A 19,335-nucleotide genomic window follows, 5' to 3' on the forward strand; every position below is an offset into this window, starting at 1 on the left:
AGGGTATTGCTCCTAACCCCCACAGCAACTTTCCTAATGATACAAGGAATACCAGTTGTAAACGAAGCATATGAAGGAAGGTCATAGGAAGGTCTTCCACCCACCAGTCCATTCTATTACAATGGTGGTCATTTCAGAGCTTGGGGTGTGCTAATGCCTAAGAAGTCTGAATCATAGTTGGACACCCCTCTTGGGTGGCTTGGCTACCTTTATATACTTCCTACTATGATCCACACCTAAACAGGATTGCTTCTTGGATGGGAGACCTGTCCAAGTCCTGATACACTAGCAATGGCATCTTCTCCATGCTTCCTTAGCCTCCTGGTCTTCTGTGTCCATGCAGGAGTCTAAGGAATACCCCAGCTCGGAAGTAGTTCATGGTGTAGAGGGCTGCTGTACCATTTGATTGCTTAGGGAACTGGGGTTTGTGAGCTGCTGATTGTTCACCATGCAGTGATGCATCATATGCAAGCTCACTCTCTTGGGGGATATATAAGTTCAAGACCAGCATTGCCAGGAATAGATTCTACATGGCCCTCATTTTATGCAAATACATATATGGAACTGCTGCCAAGAGTTCCCAGTGTAGTAGCGAATGTTTCCAAAGTAGCTCCCACCCCCTACACTTTTCATCACGAAGAAGCTTTAGAACAACAGCTCTCATGCTTCTACTCGACACAAGATGTTCCTATGCCAAAGAACATACAGAGGAGTGCCGGCAAAGCATTTCTACTACAAGAATTGTGGCCAAGAGCTGTTTTTTATTTTCTGCAAGATACTGGAAATCTGGCAAGACCTGTGTAAACCCTACTGAACAATCCAGCCTAGTCAACTCAAGCAGGTGAAACTGGTTAAGATGGTTGACCATCGCTCTTGACCAGCATAGGGTATGTTTTCGTTAGAGATTGATGGTTTAGCTGGTCTACAAGCATGATCTACCTGACCAAGCTAGATAAACAAGACCAAGCTGGTTGCCCAGCATGATCAGCATAACTAAGCTAGACAACCAGCATTGCCAAACTTGACCAAAATCGAATGCAACATACACTATACTGGTCAAGAGCTGGTTAATCTGGTAGCTTAGGGGATGTTTTTGTCTGGATGACCAGCTTTTTAACCACCTTGACAATGAAAGACCAGCTTAGACCATACGGAAACCAGATCCCAGCAAAATTTTTCAGCAGGGAAGTCTTCCTTGTAGAGTCTTGAAAATTCAACTGGTGTCATAATCAGGACATCTTGTCCAAATGAAGAGGGTCTTGTGAGAGCCGATAAGGGCCTGGAGCCAGTGCCTAAAAGGGTCATTTCAATAGATACTATAGAAGAACCACTTTTGGTTCCCTTGGAAAAAGAGCTGAAAATGAAATTTGAGTATGAAGAACATTTTAGGATCTAAAGAACTAAAAACAGAACCATAATGGTTCTACATAAAGGTTCTACATTAGTTTGAGGGCTCTTAAATATTGTGTTTCATCACATTCTTCTTCATCAGACATTTGCACAAAACGCTTCTTTAAACCACTGAACTCAAGGGACCATTCAAGGTTCAGGCACTACATCATTTGGTTGACTTGACTTGAATCCCCATCACTGATTGGACCCCTCCATAATGATGGGGATTCCCACTACAGACACGGGACACCAATGCTTGGATTATTTGATGGTGGAATGGATTTAGGGGCTTTAAGGATCCTTCAAGAAACCTTCTAAATACTTTTTCGAAGGTTCCTTAAAGGACTTTAAGATGGTCCTCCAAAGTTTCAAATTGAAGAACCTCCAAAAGTTCCTCAAGGATCTTGTCCTTTTAACAGTGTACATGTCCCCACAGACTTCTTTGTCACTGGCTACAAAAGATCTTCACTGAAGAGGTGACGGTAAGTCGAGACAAGGACTCTACACTGCCTCCTTGAAGAAATTATTGTTTGCTGCTGGTAGACTGCAGATTTTGGGCCAGCGGCTCAGTGCTCTGTCCACCGCAAGCTTCTCTCTTGTGTTATTCTGTGAGAACACGCTAATGAAATCAGTCCCTACAGGGGCTATCCCTGGTCATCTTTCTGCATGGCTTCTTTTGAATATATAATGTTTTTTTATATAATATATAACTTTGTTGTTTAGTCCTTTGGCAAAAATGTAGCAATCAAACAGAACTAAAAGGATGAGCGGATGGAGAGTGCAGGAGGGGGACAGGCAGTAGGTCAATGTGTGTAGCCCCAAGAACAACAGAAGGTCCATGTCCAACACTGATCTTAAAATAGCTCCAGAGGACCTCAGTTGTGTGTCTCAGCCTTTCCACGTGCACTCGTGTTCACACAGTTCTGAGATACAGTATTTGTGTCCTGCAGATCATTCTTTATTATACCCTTCTAATGGATGCATTCAGCTACTTTTAAGTTGCACCCATTGCTGACACAGATGTGCAAATGCACACACACAGCTTGTTTAGCATTGAGCTGTGGAGCAGTGGAACTGTGTTCTCTGGAATGATGGTTGGTGCCACATCCAATATTTTTGGGATGAGCTCGGGAGTTGGGGATGATGAGGTGAGGTGATGATCATCCAAAATCCTGACCTCACTAAAGCTCTTGAGCCTGAATGCAATCTTTTTAAAAACCCTGCAGCAATGCTTCTACAAAACGTGTTAGAAAGCCTTCCTCTCTGGACAGTAGAGACAGTTACTCCCAGAAAAAGCAGGATACCCTTGATTTCAGAAGAAATTATGAATGAGCAGGTTTCCAAATACTCTTCTCCAACACCTCCAAAGTTAATTTGTAGAAGCAGCATTTTCATCCCAAACACATTTAATGACGTTAAGGTCTGGACTTGGAATGGCATCCGTCCACTGTTCTGAAAACTCCATCAGCTTCAGCAGTTTGATTCTTCCTTTTCTCTGTAAGATCTTTTCAACAGCTCCATGTCATTATAGACCTATCGTGTTGAGGCATCTCATTCGATTGTAAGATTCAGTTTGTTCACATTTGCAGGTTAGAATCCCCCATTGTAGGACCCAGGCTTTTAACAGTGGCATACTAAGCCCATGCTGGCATTTAAATGTATAATCTCCTCCCTCTTGATGAGCAGCAGTTAGACTGTAGGGCCACCCTAGAGTCCTTAGAAAGCGACTGTCCAACTGCTTCATACCTTTGAATCCTGTCAGCACCACAGCCCTCTGTGGTCAGACATCTGAGAATTGTAAGGCCTCCCCACATGTAACAAGGTAAGTTCTAACCCGCAGATGGCGATAAACAGTAAATAAATTTAGTGGGAGGGGCGACACACACAACAATTGTACGAAATAAACAATTTCAGCTGCAGCTGAGTTGGCTCAGTTTTAACTGTATGGTTGATCTGAGATGGACACAAGCCTATTCACTGTTAAAAGGATTTTTAACCTTTGGAGGTTCCTTAATTTGGAACTCTTGAAGAACATCTTACAACAATCTTTAATAAAAGGTTCCTCAAGGAACATATTCAGTTTGTTAATGAATCTGTTGAACTAATGAACTGTTTTGAAGATCTCACCTTAGCGAAGAGGACATTCTTATCTAGGTGATTCTGGTTGTGCTATCCTCCAGTGATCACTTAGCTTTTTTCAGTTCTGGCCGCCCAATCAGAAAGCAGTGCTCTGTGGTCAGGGATATACGGTTTGACTGAGCAGAATGAGAATTGTGTTCATATTAGTCCGTGACAGATGGTGTGTGTGTGTGTGTAAGAGAGAGAGAGAGAAAGCAGTAGATATGTACAAAGCATGTGTCCCTCACAAAGCAAAAGGTCTGTCCAGTTAAATAGTTAAAGGCAGACTGTGTGTGTGTGTGTGTGTGTGTGTTTTGTAAAGGAGGGAGTCGCTGAACAATACACTAGTATCGGTGGGGTATATAGGAGATTCTTTAAGGCTGATGTAGGCTTGTGAAAGAGAGAGAGAGAGAGAGAGTGAGTGAGTGATAGTACGATGGTGAGAAGGTTTGAAGGAAGTTGAATAATTGGTCAAGACTGTGCGTGTGTGTGTGTGTGTGTCTTCCTCCGCAGTGAGCTGGCATTGCGCCACTCTCTGAACTGACTGTCCTCTCTGCTTACACGGATCCTGAAACACACACACTCACCCTCACACTGCTGCTCTGCATTTGGTCTCATAGATTCTTCTGTGTTTCATGTGATCTGTACCCACACACGCACACACACACACACACACACACACACACACACAGTTCATTTTAGCTAGAATACCCAGCCACTGTAAATATCCTCTACCTAAGACACACACAGAGAACACAGAGAGAGAGAGAGTGTGTGCGTGCTGTACTTTCTACCTCGCTCGCTCACTCCCACTCATACACCCGGCTACTTAAGCACCATCTATCATTCTCTTGTGCCCACACACACGCTAGTTTGTATTCCTATCTTCATGGGCAAGGCTGTGCATCTCAGTGGTTCTTCATAGGTTTTCTTATTAAAGGGAACACTTCTATACAGAACCATGACTATTTAGGAACCATCTGAATGCATGCACATTTTTTTGTTTGGTTAAATAGATAGGATGGAGGACCTCTTGTAGATGATTCAGTATAGCACAAAAAAGGGTTGTACTGTTGCAAGACCTCAGACCTGCAATAGGAAGCATACCGCTGCCATACCATATTTATTACAGCCGTGTAATTAAAGCCCCTGTCCACATGCTACTTTCCAATCAGGTGCTGCTTCTGTCCCTCAGCTTGTAAAATGCATGTGAAAAGTGCAAAATTCCACTTCCTGGCTGTAGGGGGAGCCCAGGAGCATAACGCCGCTTTGCATGAGAAAATACATTACATTTACATTTACATTTACAGCATTTAGCAGACGCTCTTATCCACAGCGACTTACAAAGTGTTTTGCTATTTAAAGCCTTAGCTAGTTAGAATAGACTAATAATTCAAAAGATACCTCTAAGCTTAGACATTACTAAACACAATACAATAAGACTATTCGTCCAAGTACTCTCGGAAGAGGTGGGTCTTCAGTCTGCGTTTGAAGACAGCGAGTGACTCGGCCGTTCGGACACCCAGGGGCAGCTCGTTCCACCACTTTGGTGCCAGGACAGAAAAAAGCCTGGACGCTTGTCTTCCGCGGATTTTGAGGGATGGCGGGTCGAGCCGAGCCGTACTTGAAGCTCGAAGGGCTCTTGGTGCGGAACGGCTTTTGACCATTGCCATCAGGTACGGAGGGGCTGGTCCGATCTTGGTTTTGTAGGCCAGAGTCAGGGTTTTGAATCTGATGCAGGCAGCAGCTACAGGAAGCCAGTGGAGAGAACGCAGCAGTGGAGTGACATGGCTAAATTTAGGGACATTGAAGACGACCCGTGCCGCTGCATTCTGAATGAGTTGCAGGGGCCTGATGGTGCGCAGAGGGAGACCAGCCAGAAGAGAGTTGCAGTAGTCAAGTCTGGAAGTGACGAGAGACTGAACAAGCACCTGGGCGACTCTCTAGAGAGGAAGGGTCGAATTCTCCGGATGTTGTACAGGAGAAATCTGCAGGACCGAGTTACGTTTGCAACATGACTTGAGAACGATAACTGATCATCCATCACTACACCAAGGCTTCGAGCTTCTGTAGAAAAATACCTTTTTTTAAAGAGTAACATACTATTTCTAGTAGGGGTGTCCCTATCTGATGCAGTGGATTGAGATCGGGCACATCCAGGTGTATTTTAATGGATCGGGTATCGGCTATTTTAATCTCTTTAACCACGGTATTCGGAGCTGTTGTCCTCAATGCACCATTATTCCCATCCGGCAGCAGTGTGGACATACTCAGAAGGTAAATAAAAGAGTTTGAGAGTCTGCAGTGTGGAGATATTTTACAGTTGAATATGAAAACAGACGATCATATCTGAACCTTTAAAAAATGATGTTTTTCTGGAGGGCCCATTCAGAACTGAGTGGAGGCTAGCACTAATGCTAATACACACACATACACTATAGAAACCAAATCATACACAGCACATTCACCCACTATAAACCAGTTATTACACACCAGTAGACCAACCACAACAGATATCAGTCCAATGTGTACCACTACTGCAGTGTTTTATAGAAGCTGGGAGCTGATTGTCAGGAGGAGAGTCAGGCTGGATTATAAGATGTCATTTTAAGAAAAGTATCTACCAAACTAAACCAATCAGTCCAGAATGTCTCATTGTAGAAACTGATTATTATTATTACTAAAAATAAAGGGATTTTACTGAGCGGATTAATCAGAAGCTCATTTTATCTAAACTGTGGGACTGGATTATTTATACAATGAGATCGGATCGTTATCGGCTGAAACTCAGCATTAAGGGACTCGGATCAGAACATCCCTAATTGTTGGTCATTTTTACTTGTTCGTATTTTTAATTATATTTTAGTTTATGTGCTTGGTCACCTTTATTTGTTCTTTAGTTGTATGCCTATGGTGAGAAAATACACCTTTTTATGTGAAAACGTCTAATAAGGAGCTTGGTGAGTGTACATCTACTGTTATAGGTTATATTATTAGCCTCTATATACACACTACATGTCCAAATGTTTGTGGACACCCCTTTCAATGAATGCATTCGGCTACTTAACGTTGCACCCATTGCTGACACAGATGTGCAAGCGCGCGCACACACAGCTTGTCTGCCAATATAATAAGACTCTCTGGATCAGATATACATGAACCTATTGGCACCATGCTGCCTAATGCCAGGTGTGGGCTAGAGGGGTATAAAGCCCCCCAGAAGTGAGCCCATTCTCAGGAATGATGGATGGTGCTCCGTGCATCCAACATTCTGACCTCAAAATCTAGTAGAAAGCCTTCTTCCCTGGGCAGTAGAGACAGTTACTCAGCTTCAACTTTTATTAATATCCTTGATTTCAGAAAAAAAGCAATGAATGAGCAGGTGTCCCAAAGCCTTTGTTCATATATAGCTGTGTCCCCACAAAGAGCTCAATACAGGCACAAGCGCCCACTAACACATGGCCTCGTTTAGTGCACTGTCCCGGTATAAATCTGGGTAGAAAACTCTTCATTCAATGTGACACGAAGGACGGTTAGCATAGCGGTGCAGACTCGACTCCCCCAGCCTTCCCTCCCTCCCCCCAACACACACGCGCACACACACACACACACACACACACACACACACACACACCTACAGTTTATACACACCTCCTCTGTTCAAAATTACACTTGTCTCCAGTTTAATCCAGACCCCCAGTTCAGTCATTTCCCCTCTGTTCAGTCCTTCGGATCTTTTTCCCCCGCGAAACTCTCGCTCGAGCCGGGACGTTCCGAATGGCGCGCGCACGAGAGCATGCGCATGCAGTGGGACACGTGCGTGCACGCGCAGTCCACCTCCGCCGGGACAGGAACTGCTCTCTCTCTCTCTTTCTCCCTCACTCTCGCTCTCGCGCACACACACACACACACACACAGACACCGACGCGTGCGCGCGCCTACTTTACACATCCAGAAGTGCTGCAAACTGCTCTCTCTCTCTCTCTCTCTCTCTCTCTCTCTCTCTTTCTCAATCACACACACACACACACACACACACACACACAGTCACTCTCACTGCGAGAGATGGGCTCGTTCAGCCGGGCGCGCTGAGACCTACAACCGTGCGCGAGGAGAGGACGGTTACGCTATTCGTTAACTTCATGAGGTAAGACAGCATCGTTATCATTCCCGTGACGTAATTTTTCAAGCTTGTTTCCCCCTCAGGGTTCGACGTCAAGGACAAGTGCCTGGAGAGTGTATGTGTGCGTGCGCGCGTGTGTGTGTGTGTGTGTGTGTGTGTGCTCGCGCCCGCGTCCCCACATGACACTGCAACTTTTCCCATTGCCTCCATAACCCTCGCGGAAGGGTCGTCAGATTTAGCCTCGTGTTTGTTTGTTTGTTTGTTCGTTTACATGTTAATTTGTTTGTTTGTTTGTTCGTGAGAATGCGCGAGACCCCCCCCCTCCTCCACCTTCCATATGTACTGCAGAGACGCAGTGAGGTGGTGCTGGATCCGGTCCAGAGTTTAGCTCTCCACTCTCGCCCTCAGCATTTTATCACCATTAATCATTCATTAGACGGTAATTCGCGCTTTAATTAGCGCGCGCCAAAGTTAGAACGCGTGACTTGGCGCCAAATTGTTGGTCGCGTGCGAGTGGAAGGCGCTGAAGTGACGGCTTTTGTTTTCTGGGCGACTTCAGTCAGGCCTCCCTGAGGTGTGTATTAAAGGAGAGGGGAGGGGGGGGGGGGGGGGTCAAAATTATTAAAAATGATTTATTATTAAATTCATTGGTTCATTATAGAGAGAATTTACAGTGGTTCTAAAGGTGACAGGAACCAGGATGTTGTCACGATGTCAACAACACAAATATGGCCATTTCTGTTTACTGTCCAACCCCAGCACTGAACCCTGCACTCGTCTTCAGGGTTTTGGATGAAATACAGAGGTAAAATAAAGATATAATATTAGAAATATCTATAAAAAATACTACTAAGGACTATTTTACCTCACAACATCCTGTATGTATATTTCCACCATGATGGCTTGTAAAGAAAAATACATTTTAGGCTACAATTTGTATCTTGCTAACATGCTAAAGCATTATTAGTGAGTGCATGAGTGTATTCATAACCATTTTATATCATAACTCTGTGTGATATAGCTTTTAAAAGGCATCCAGCTCTTCAGCAATCGGTTCCCTTCACCACCACTGTTACCAGAATGTAGCGTCGTGTTGTACCGCTCTGCATGACTCCGTTATTGGTGATTCCTGTTTTAGAGCTGTTTTGGGGATTTTGCAATGCTGAGTCAGTTTAAGACAGGATAAACTGTACACTGACCAGTTTTCCCTTGTTTTGTGTGTGTGTGTGAGTGCGTGTGTGTATCAGTGGTGTGGAGCTGTGAGAATAGTAGTGTGTTGATGACGAAACAACCTACAGTTCTACAAATGCTCCATTCCAGCCTAAGAGGTGCAGCAGTTACATTCCAGCACCTGCATGTACACTATATGGACGGAAGTATTGGGACACCTGCTCGTTCATTGTTTCGTCCAAAGTCAAGTGTTAAAAAGGAGTGTATCCTGTTTTTATTGGAGTAACTGTCACTACTGTCCTTGGAAGGCTTTCTACAAAATTGTGGAGGAGGATTCTGTGAGGATTTGACTGCATTCAGTGACAAGAGCCTTAGTGAGGTCAGGATGTTGGATGAACACCACCCCACCTCACCTCCAACTCCCAAACTCCTCCTAAAAGTAGTGGATGGAGCACCAACCATCACTGCAGAGGACACAGTTCCACTGCTCCACAGCTCAATGCTCTAGCCCACACCTGGCATTAGGAGGCATGGTGCCAATAGGTTCATGTTGATCTGCTCCAGAGAGTCCTATTCTATTAAAAATACTTCTGCAGGAACTAGACAAGCTTTGTGTGTGTGTGTGCATTTGCACATCTGTGTCATCAATGGGTGCAACGTAAAGTAGCTGATTCATTAGAAGAGGTGTCCACAAACATTTGGACAGCTGCTGCAGTTAAGGTGGAACGGAAAATTCCGATAAGAAACTGTCGAGTATCAGGCCAGATTGACAGCCTCATTAACAGACCTGAGCTGTTGAGAAAGCTGAGAATTTGTATGGGGGTGTGCTGTGGTTTAGCACTAGCTTTGTATTTGTGGTGTGTGTTTATGTATGTGTGTGTGTGTGTGTGTGTGTATGCGTGTGGTGCAGGTGTGCAGTCATGGTTCTGAGGGGGCTGTTCTTGTTGCTGCTGCTGGTTCAGTTTTCTGCTGAGGGCACGGCTAAAGAAGGAGGCAAACCCAAGAAAGGCAAGAAGGGCAAACAAGTCATCTGTCCCTCGTGAGTCTGACTCTCTCTCTCTCTCTCTCTCTCTCGCACGCTCATTTCCATGAGCTTTTGTGTAGCTGTGTCTAAATGCTGCTGCGCTACGCCAATCTTAGCTCTTAGGGTAACCTCTGAAACCAAAGCCAGGTCATCATGAAGCAAAATGCCCCAGAGTGCCAAACCGTCAGTGCTTTCATCACCTTGGGAATATTTAGTCTCGTTCAAGAGGCAAATACACATGAGATTGTAGGGGATATTTTTAGTGTCATATATGTTATATATATGATATGTTTTAGCAGTGCAGGTTAGGTCGATAGCATAACCGCTTTGTTGAACTCTTTTTATCACTAACTGTGCAATTCTATGCTAGTAACCTGTATAGGTATTGTAATTTACTAATAATAATTACTATTACTTAAGAACCTAGACTTATTTGAGACCTAAGCCATTTAATTGGTCATTTCTAGGACTCAATTTTACTGGATTTGAATACTCAATTGTGTTTCTGAAACAAGTACTCAAATACTTGTTCTTAAATGAGGAATTCTACTGGTTTCTACTGGTCTTTTGACAAATTCTGCATGATTGAACAGTGTAGATGTAAGCAAAGTCATTTACAGTGGTTTGGTGTGAATCCCTCTATTCTAGGGAAGCTAACTCTCAGAATTGTTCACGGGGTGGCGAATGGAACCAGACGAAAGTTATCAATACTCAAACTAATGAGTACTGATACCTGAGCCACTGTTTTATGATACTTGCCAGAAAATATTGGTCTATAATGTATTTTTCTAAATACATTAATGGTGCAGAGGTGCATACAGGGTGTTGGGAGGTAAAATAGTGCCCAAATAAAAACATTTTTGGTTTCGTTTTACCATTTACTATTGGTGTCATTTACTATTTGCCATCATCAACAGTCCATATAAAAATGGGAAGACATGTTCAGGTGTTTGTAAGTCATTTGCTACAGTATATTTCTACCAGAAGACTCCAGGAGCAAGTGTGCAAGAACAAAACTTTTCATCTTTACTATAATTTTAACAATTTGAGGATAATAATAATTCTAAGCTTAAGTCTTTGGGGTAGGCCCCGTTGTCAGTGCAGGTCTGGATCCTGCTATACATGGAAGGCAGAAGTGGAGCCAAACCCTGAGCAACTGGGTGGAATCAAACTGGTGGTGAGAAGGAAGGAGGGAAAAGCTGAAACATTAGCATCTGAAAGCAGCAAAGTAGGCATGTGAGCAGAGCACTTTTAAAGTAAAGTCTGGTAAAGATGATGTAGCATTAGAGTCTTATGGTAGAACATTCGCTGAAGTTTTCATTTCCATTGTAGACATCGGAACCCCATGGTTCCCATCACCACCTCTGTACTGTATCTGAACTGTTAGGGTTCTCCAAAAGCAATTCACACTTCGGATGACAATGACTGAATTATACACAATTTTGAAAAATTGGTGGAATTCCCCTTTTAGAACAATAACAATGTTGTACGTTTGTAATCAACTATATGATATTTTTTGTTGCTGTAGTTCAGAATATACCACACTGGCAGAAACTGGCAGTTTATTAACAGTGTGAACAGTGTATTAACATAACAGTGATGGCGCAAATGAACTGAAATCTGCCATTAACATAACACAATTAACCTCATGTGTAAGGCATGTAGCTCAGGACTTTCTCAGATTCTGAATTGTGCATCCGTAGTATTCCAACCTCGTATTACAAATTGTGCTCTGAACATGTTTGTCATTATTCAGTAATTTAATGTGGTCCATTCTGGTGATTTCTTAAGCATTAGGGAAAGCTAAGCAGATTGTTGTGCTTGGAATCATTTCTTTGCACTGTACCCCATGACATTCTAGTTAGCACACTGGGAATTTCCATGTGCTTCTGTTTTACGGTCACTAAATGCTGCTATGCTACACCCAGCCCAAATCTAACCTCAGCACAAGCAAATCTTTGGGCTGCTGTAACTTTTTAAGAGAAACATGAGAATCAGAAGAAGCAAAAACATGACAAACTTCTGACGTTATGGGGACATCTTGCTGCAGGGACCAGCACAATGTGGCTGTCATTGTTTTGACAGGAAATGTTGTCATGTTTTCGTATCAGGGTGGGAATTATAAAACAGAACACACACACACGCACATGCACTCGTGGTTTCACCCAGACAACCACCCTGTAAGGCAGAGGAGGTTCAGTCACAGTGTTGCAGTGCTGATTCAGGGTCAGTAGACCCTGAATCTTATCGTAACCCAATGGCCCCTAAAGGAGCAGGTCTGAGTGACCAGAGTGTCGTCCACTCTTAGTCAAGGGCGGGTAGTCATGAATACGTAGTTTTACCATGTTTGGGTTGTAGTGCTGAGTGCTATTGATAAAATATCCAAGTCCAGGCCCTTAACTAGCAACCCATTCTCCTCTGTTTGACACTGGGTAGCACAACCAAAACGCAAAATAGCACATAATGAGCAATTTACTTAGCAAAATAAAATAATTTATTAAAAAAAAAGGGCAGAAACATTCCGATAAAGCCATGAAGACCAAAGACTGGTGTTTGGTAGGCTGCATTTCTGGACTGTATACAAAAGGTTCTTCACTTTGGAACAGCCTTCTATGACGTAGAGGTCAAGAAATGCAGCCTATCTCTGCTGCAGACTAGGCTTTGCAACATGCAGTGAAAAAAGCAAAATAGCTGATTTGAGTATTTATCCATTAGGGAAAGGATGTCTGTACAACTTGCCTACAAGCAGTGACGATTTTAATGAAAAACCTGTTGCGTTGCTCTGTCACGCAAAGCCTGTGTATGTCAATGACCAGTGCCCACAGGCTGTCGCAGTCATGCTGCCGCATTGCTCACAGCACACAGAGGTAGTGTTTATGAAACAGGCCCAAGCTGTCATGTCAAATTTTGTGTTATTTTCTGTCATTATTTTTTCAAAGCATTAGCTGTTGTAATGGATCTTCCCAGAACCAGGGATTGCAACTCCCGCTGTGGGCGTGCAACATAATTCACAGGAAAGTAGATATACTATGTTGGGTGGTCCACATCATTGTGGACTTGTCTCCTGTTTACAGATTCCAGGGCAGCCAGGGCAGAAACTGAAAATGAAAAAATCAGTTGTGTTCCTGTTTAAGGGTGTTTTTCGTATTGTGGCACAGGTAGAATTATCTATCTATCTAGGACCCCATAATTTCTGCTGTAATTTCAAACACAAAAAAGTGAAGCAACCACAGGTCTAGCGCCTCTGCTGGCTGGTTTCAGTATGATGTGTAGTTCCGCCTATTCCCATATGTTTCAAAGAACAAACAGCCCGGGTCTACCAAATGAGTAGGCTTCGTCTCTGGTCTGTAATGTGCAGACTCAGGTTGCAAATCTGCAAACTGTTTTGGCTTTATTTCTACACAGAAAGGAAGGGAATGAAAAAAACACTGTGTCCATGTTTCCTGCAGTGAACATTTTTTTGGACTGACAGCTAAATTGAATACTGCATTTGTGTGCTGGTATGTGTTTAACCCCTTATATCCTGTAGCCCACACTTTCATAACTACATTACTGTTACAATTGACCTAAATTATATAGGTCCTAAAATAAAACCCTGGGATATGCTAAATCAAACTGTCACCAACTAATTCACAACAGTTTCCACAGGAGGATTAATAACTGGATAATAAACATGTGCAAATGTGCAGCTGGGCTCCAGGTCAATATAATTATGTGTTTCCATTGACAATGATTGAACAGCGTTCAAGCACAACAATGAACATTTTGAATATTTAACAATTGTTTTTCTATTGTAGTATTTATACAATTTCATACAGATGAATGAAAACAATAAAACTTAATAATCGAGAAAGCCCAGGGATAAAATACCTATTTTGGTAAATAGCAAAAAAAAAAAACCCTCCAAATATGTTTTTAATAAACATATTTAAAGACATGCTTCTTATAGCATGTTGTTAAAACAAGTGACTTGTCCTACAAATAATCACATTAATTGTAAAACGCTGGATGCCCAACTTCAGCCAGCAGACGCCTGTGCCAGCTTACAATTTTTGGACCATAGTGTCAGGCTTTTGGCCTTCTGAGCCACTCATTGCCCCCCCACCTTGTATTTTGTAAGGGGTGTATATCGTTGCTGTGGCTTAACTCAGCTCCTCACTGAGAAACGAAAAGCCTATAATCCTGTGAACATTGTAAAACCCAGTGAAACAATGAATGAAACAATGTTCACTATTGCTGAAAGACTAAGGAATATTATAGAGCCTCCTGGTCTCACAAAGGTCCAGTGTGTGTGGTTTAATTAGCGCTTTTCAGCACTGGGTTTATCGGAGGCTTCCAGGTTTCATGCCTGTTAAATCGCTGCACTGTAAAAAAAATGATTTAGCCTTTCTGTGTCATCATAACTCATCCTCTTTATTCAAGACCGCTTAGATTCCCCAGTGGCGCTCAGATCTCATTAGAATCTGGGTTTATGTAGCTGTCGCTTATTATTGGAGGTTCAATCAACTCTACTTACTGACTTTATGAAGCTAAAATGCAGATCATTTGTACAGTCTGCGCAGGTGTGTTGAATTCTGTGTGTGTGTGTGTGTGTGTGTGTGTATATATCTGTCTTTGTGTGTGCGTTGATTCCTTACAGCCAGTTATCGGCTGAAGACCTTGATCGAGTTCCTGCCAACTCAACCAGCAACATCCTCAACCGCCTGCTGGTGACTTACGACTCCCGTATCCGGCCTAACTTCAAAGGTACTGACCATTTATCAACATGGACACTGCTTAATGCACTTACAGTAGGACACTGAGCTCTCTGGCCGTCACAATTGGGATTACAGCTATCGCTGCAGTCAGAACAGAACAACATGGTGTGATTTAGTATGAACTACAGTGCCCTCCATCATGTTTGGGACAAAGACAAATTTTTCTTTTATATGCCCCTCACTCTGTTCCACAGTTTAACATTTAAAATTGAACCAATCAGACATGATTAAAGGACGTTCCAGATAGCGTTGGGTGGTATCCAATTTTTTCATACCATCATACCTTCTGAAAGTATTACTGCGGTATACAGTGTTCAGTTTGCTCACAGGCCCTGTGAACACTGCACAAACAATCTGACAATTACACATGTTAAACTGCTCAGAATCAGGAGAGAGAAGTTAGCATCATCTTAGTTAGCTGGCTTACAGTCTGCAATCAAGCGACTGATGATCGAGCGACTTTTTTTTTTCCTGGTTTTGGATCTGTAACCCACTCGCTAGGCTTTTGCTTTGCTTATCTAGCTCGGCCACAGCCTCACTGTTAAAAGTATGAGATCCTTGAAGAACTTTGGGCGTTTCTTCAGTTTGAAACTGATAAGGAAACTCATAAGGTGCTAAAAACCTTTTCTTAAAGGTTCCTCCAAGCCCCCCACCCTGCGGCTCTTTTAAATGCCCATGAATGTATAAGCTTATTTGGCTATACAGACACAGAAATCTGACACCGCAGACACATCCTAATTTTGAAATACTGTCCTCATTTTAAGATAATAGAATAAATAACTACAGTAAAGTTGGTAATGAGCTCAACACCACAGTAGGCATCACATAACCAAATAAAATAATTTTATCTAAGGGCATGTGTATACATTAAAATGATGTATAATTAAAATTCCAACACTTTTTTTTAACACAGTACCTCTCTGTTCAGAGCCTTATAATGTTTGAGACATTTGGCTTCACATGTTCATAATTGTTCAGGTGTGTTCCATTGCTTCAGTAGTGCAGGCATTAGATACCTAGGCTTGTTTATATGCTTTCAACCTAATTTGGAGTCATAATTAGTTGACATTGTTCAACGTGAGGACAAAAGCAGTGCAAGTGAAAGTCAAAACGGCTATAGAATAAACCCATTACAGGCATTGGTCAAACCTTGGGGTTACCAAAATCAACTTAGAGTACTTTGGAATATCATTAGGAAGTAAACATCCTCTATTAACCCCCAAATCAAAATGTATTACTTTGTTATTAAGATTCAAATATATAATTAAGTAAGTATTATGAAATTAATATGCAAGTTTCCTAATTTTGGACACACATGGCCTTTGCAGGTTAGGAAACACAACCAACACATTATTTTTCAATTCTCAAGAAGGAATTTATTAATAATTATGGTAATAATAAAACATAGTAATACTTAAAGAAAAGTCCTTGCAATGCTGAGCATAGTATCCAATCATCCAGAGTGTAGCTCTGTGTAAGTCCTGCATGATCTAACGCCAGCCTCAAGCTAAGCACCGGGTCTTCTTCTGCACACTGTCTGCCTGGTTCTGTTCTGTATGAGTTGAAATCGGAGACCACGTAAAGTAGGTGGAGCCACAGCTGCTTCCAGGCCCAAGATGGGATTTTCCAGCATGAAGAATCGAAAAGAGGATGGTCTGGAAGTCCTCAAATCAAAAGGTGCATGGCTTAGAGCACGGAAGGAAGGCTGAGCAGGTGCTGCGACCAGGCTCAAAATTGGATCTCCCAGCATGGAGAATATAGAAAAGTATAGGCTGGAAGTCTTCAAACCAGAAGACACACAGCTTTGAAAGGGAAGGTGAGGTTGAAAACCAAGAGCACGGCAAGTAGGCAGAGCCAGTGCTGTGACCAGGCCCAAAATGGTATCTCTCAGCATGGAGGATGTAGAGGTGGACAGTGCACACGTCTGGAGGTGTGGCTTCAGTCCAGAAGATGCAAGGCCTCGGGTAGAAAGGCAGCTTTGAAAATGAGTTGCCAGTAGGGTAGTTGGGGCCAGAGCTGCTTCCAGCCTTCCAAAGTCTGTGGCCTGCGTCTCTCTCTGCCAGGTCTTGATGCGCTGAAGGCTGTAGCCGAGCGTACCAAGGCTGATGCAGGAGACAGCTGTCTTCAGAACCTGTGTCCGGTGTCCCCAGAACATAAACACCCCTTCAGACACAGAGATGGGCAGCTCCCGTCTGCTTCCATATGGAACCAGGCCTGGGAGGTGCTGGGCCGACAACAGAAGACAACTGAAGTCCGTTTTTGGAGAAACAGCCAACATTATCTTCTTAATTTCAGAGAAACAGTCTGCTGCGTATCAGAGAACTGTCAGTGCAGTGCTGAGTGAAGAAGAACCTCTCCTCAAAATCCTCAACCTTGAATAGAACCCAACTATGACATCATCACAGTGGCCACTATGATGTCATCGCTGTTGATCTTCAAAAATATGCGAGTTGTTGTGTCTTGGGTCGCTATTAAACAGCTATACGTTTTTTATTCAGTTGAGTGTGTTTACTCTTACTGCTTAAAAACTACTTAAAATCACATTCAGGGTCCAAATGCTTGGCCAGTGGTGTCAGAAATGACAGTTACCATTATTTTCTATGTATTACTTTCTTCATTTTAACTGGATTCTCTTAGAAAAGTAATTAAGTATTACATTTGTAAGAATTGTACTTTGAGTATTTTACTTTTACACTTTTACTCAAGTGACAAGTATCTCCTAGTTATGTTGCTAAAAGAATCCAGTTCCAGTAGATTTTAGTCTTATTATTTTAACTTAAAGCATCCAATCAGATTCATACAAACATAAAATAAAAGTTAAAACAACTATAATAATTTAGCTTTGTGCTAAGAACAGTACTGACAAGTACTACCAGAAATATTACCAGTACAGTTTTCTCTAATACAAGTGTGTAATTAGTGTTTAAGAGCATTTGTATTTTATAAACATTTAAGGTATGACAAACTCACTTATTCTGGTCATATAAGGCACGCTTGCCTCTTGCCTAGCATTGAAAAAGCATTAAAAAGTCCATTAAGTAAGTACGCTTTTATTTGTAGCACATTTTTATAACAAAAGTCACGAGAAGGCATAAAATTCACAATAAAATACTTTCATAAAAATGTTATGTGAAATACAAACAGAAAAATGTTTCTTCAACAGATATCAAATTAATCACAGTACAACAAATGTAGCTATGAGTTCATTAAAAAAATCCATAATGGATGAATAAATTCTTGAAAATAAAACAATACAATAAGACGCTTTAGAAGGGTCAACAATCTTATCCACAAAGTATTGCATTGTATGGTCTAGAAGAGCTTTTCTGGAGAGCAGAAGGCCAGGCCTTTTGAGAAGATAAACAAAACAACTGTGTGGAATGTAATTGAGAAGAAGGAGCACACTGGTGAGCTCAATAGTTGCAGATCGACACTGCTGAAAAATCCACAATTCTTTAAATGATCAGAAACAACCTTAAGGAGTCTAGTGACTGCATGAATATTCACCCCCTCTAAAGTGACTGACCTGATTCAACAGAGGTCCAGCAGGCAGTTGGTGCAAGTATTCTCACAGTTAGAGTAACAGAGATCACCTGAGTGCAGTGAATGTGACTGTAATATTAAGACACCTGTCTGAAAATTTCAGTCACTGGTTGATCAGTATTCCTGACTACATATGAGGACAGCATTAAGACTATTAAAGCTTAAAGCTTATTAAAGAGCATAAGTCAGGGGATGGATACAAAAAAAATCCAAGTCACTAAACTTCCCCTGGATCTATCTATACCAAGAAATGGAAGGAAAATGGCACGTGTAAATCTGCCTAGAGCAGGCCGTCCTCAAAAACTGAGCGACCGGCAAGAAGAAGACTACTGAGGGAGGCCACCAAGACACCTATCACTACCCCTTGAGCACACCCTCTCTGCTCCAAGGGCATTTTTCCCTAGCTTATATGCTGGGATATACAAAAAGAAGTACTTAAAATTTTAATCAAGTAAATTCCATGCATCGCTTTTTTTCCCCCAGTGTTTTCATAGCCAAATTATTGTGAAATGACCTTAAGATATCCAGAGATCTAGTGCTGTTCACTAAACCAATCCAGACCCAGAATTTGTAAATCTGAGAAAGTCACAAGTCCGGTCATAGGCGAGCTCATTAGATTGGTAATTTGATTTTAGGACAGAGCCGCGCTCGGCTCGTGTCACACAGAATAATTGAAAAAACCTCTAGCGAGCATCGCACAGCAGAGTGCTCGGCTCCGTGTCCCTGTGGAATTAGGACGTGTCATACAGGACCACTGAAGATCTATGGGCCTGGCTTTCACTTCTACGCTTAGCCTTGCATGACAGTGTGGAATAGACCTCATGTGTTCCTCATGCATTCTGTGAATATACGTACAGGTTCAAGGTCTAAATATCTGGCTGTGTTGGGTTTAATGATTTTCTGAGGCTGGAAGCGGGAAGGTACCAGTTCAGACACGCATGCACGCACAATTACACCTGACCTAAGAAAGCATAATGAACCATATGTGCACATAGCCGGTGCGGTTACAGAAATTCCACTAGAATGCAATTATTCATGCACTGTGTGTTTCTGTGTGTGTGCAGGCATTCCAGTGGAGGATAAGGTGAACATTTTCATCAACAGTTTTGGGTCAATTCAGGAGACCACCATGGTAATTACTGCCCTCCGGAGCAAATGTGTCTTTTTTTTATTAAGACATTTAATTTATGTAAGACATTTTAATTTAT

General features: G+C 42.3%; 1 protein-coding gene across 2 annotated transcripts in view; it reads left to right on the forward strand.

Annotated features, from left to right (window-relative positions):
* The first annotated feature begins 7,407 nt into the window (after positions 1-7,407).
* glrba (glycine receptor, beta a) overlaps positions 7,408-19,335 on the forward strand; it is a 29,386-nt gene continuing 17,458 nt past the window's right edge. For both annotated transcript variants that reach the window (XM_072670325.1, XM_072670326.1), the window contains exons 1-4: positions 7,408-7,657; positions 9,714-9,842; positions 14,467-14,573; positions 19,192-19,259. In XM_072670325.1, the coding sequence (XP_072526426.1) occupies positions 7,653-7,657; positions 9,714-9,842; positions 14,467-14,573; positions 19,192-19,259 (309 nt within the window). In that variant the 5' untranslated portion in view covers positions 7,408-7,652. The remainder of the gene's footprint in view (positions 7,658-9,713; positions 9,843-14,466; positions 14,574-19,191; positions 19,260-19,335) is intronic.

Source organism: Salminus brasiliensis, chromosome 24 (assembly GCF_030463535.1).
Source record: "Salminus brasiliensis chromosome 24, fSalBra1.hap2, whole genome shotgun sequence".
Taxonomy (NCBI): domain Eukaryota; kingdom Metazoa; phylum Chordata; class Actinopteri; order Characiformes; family Bryconidae; genus Salminus; species Salminus brasiliensis.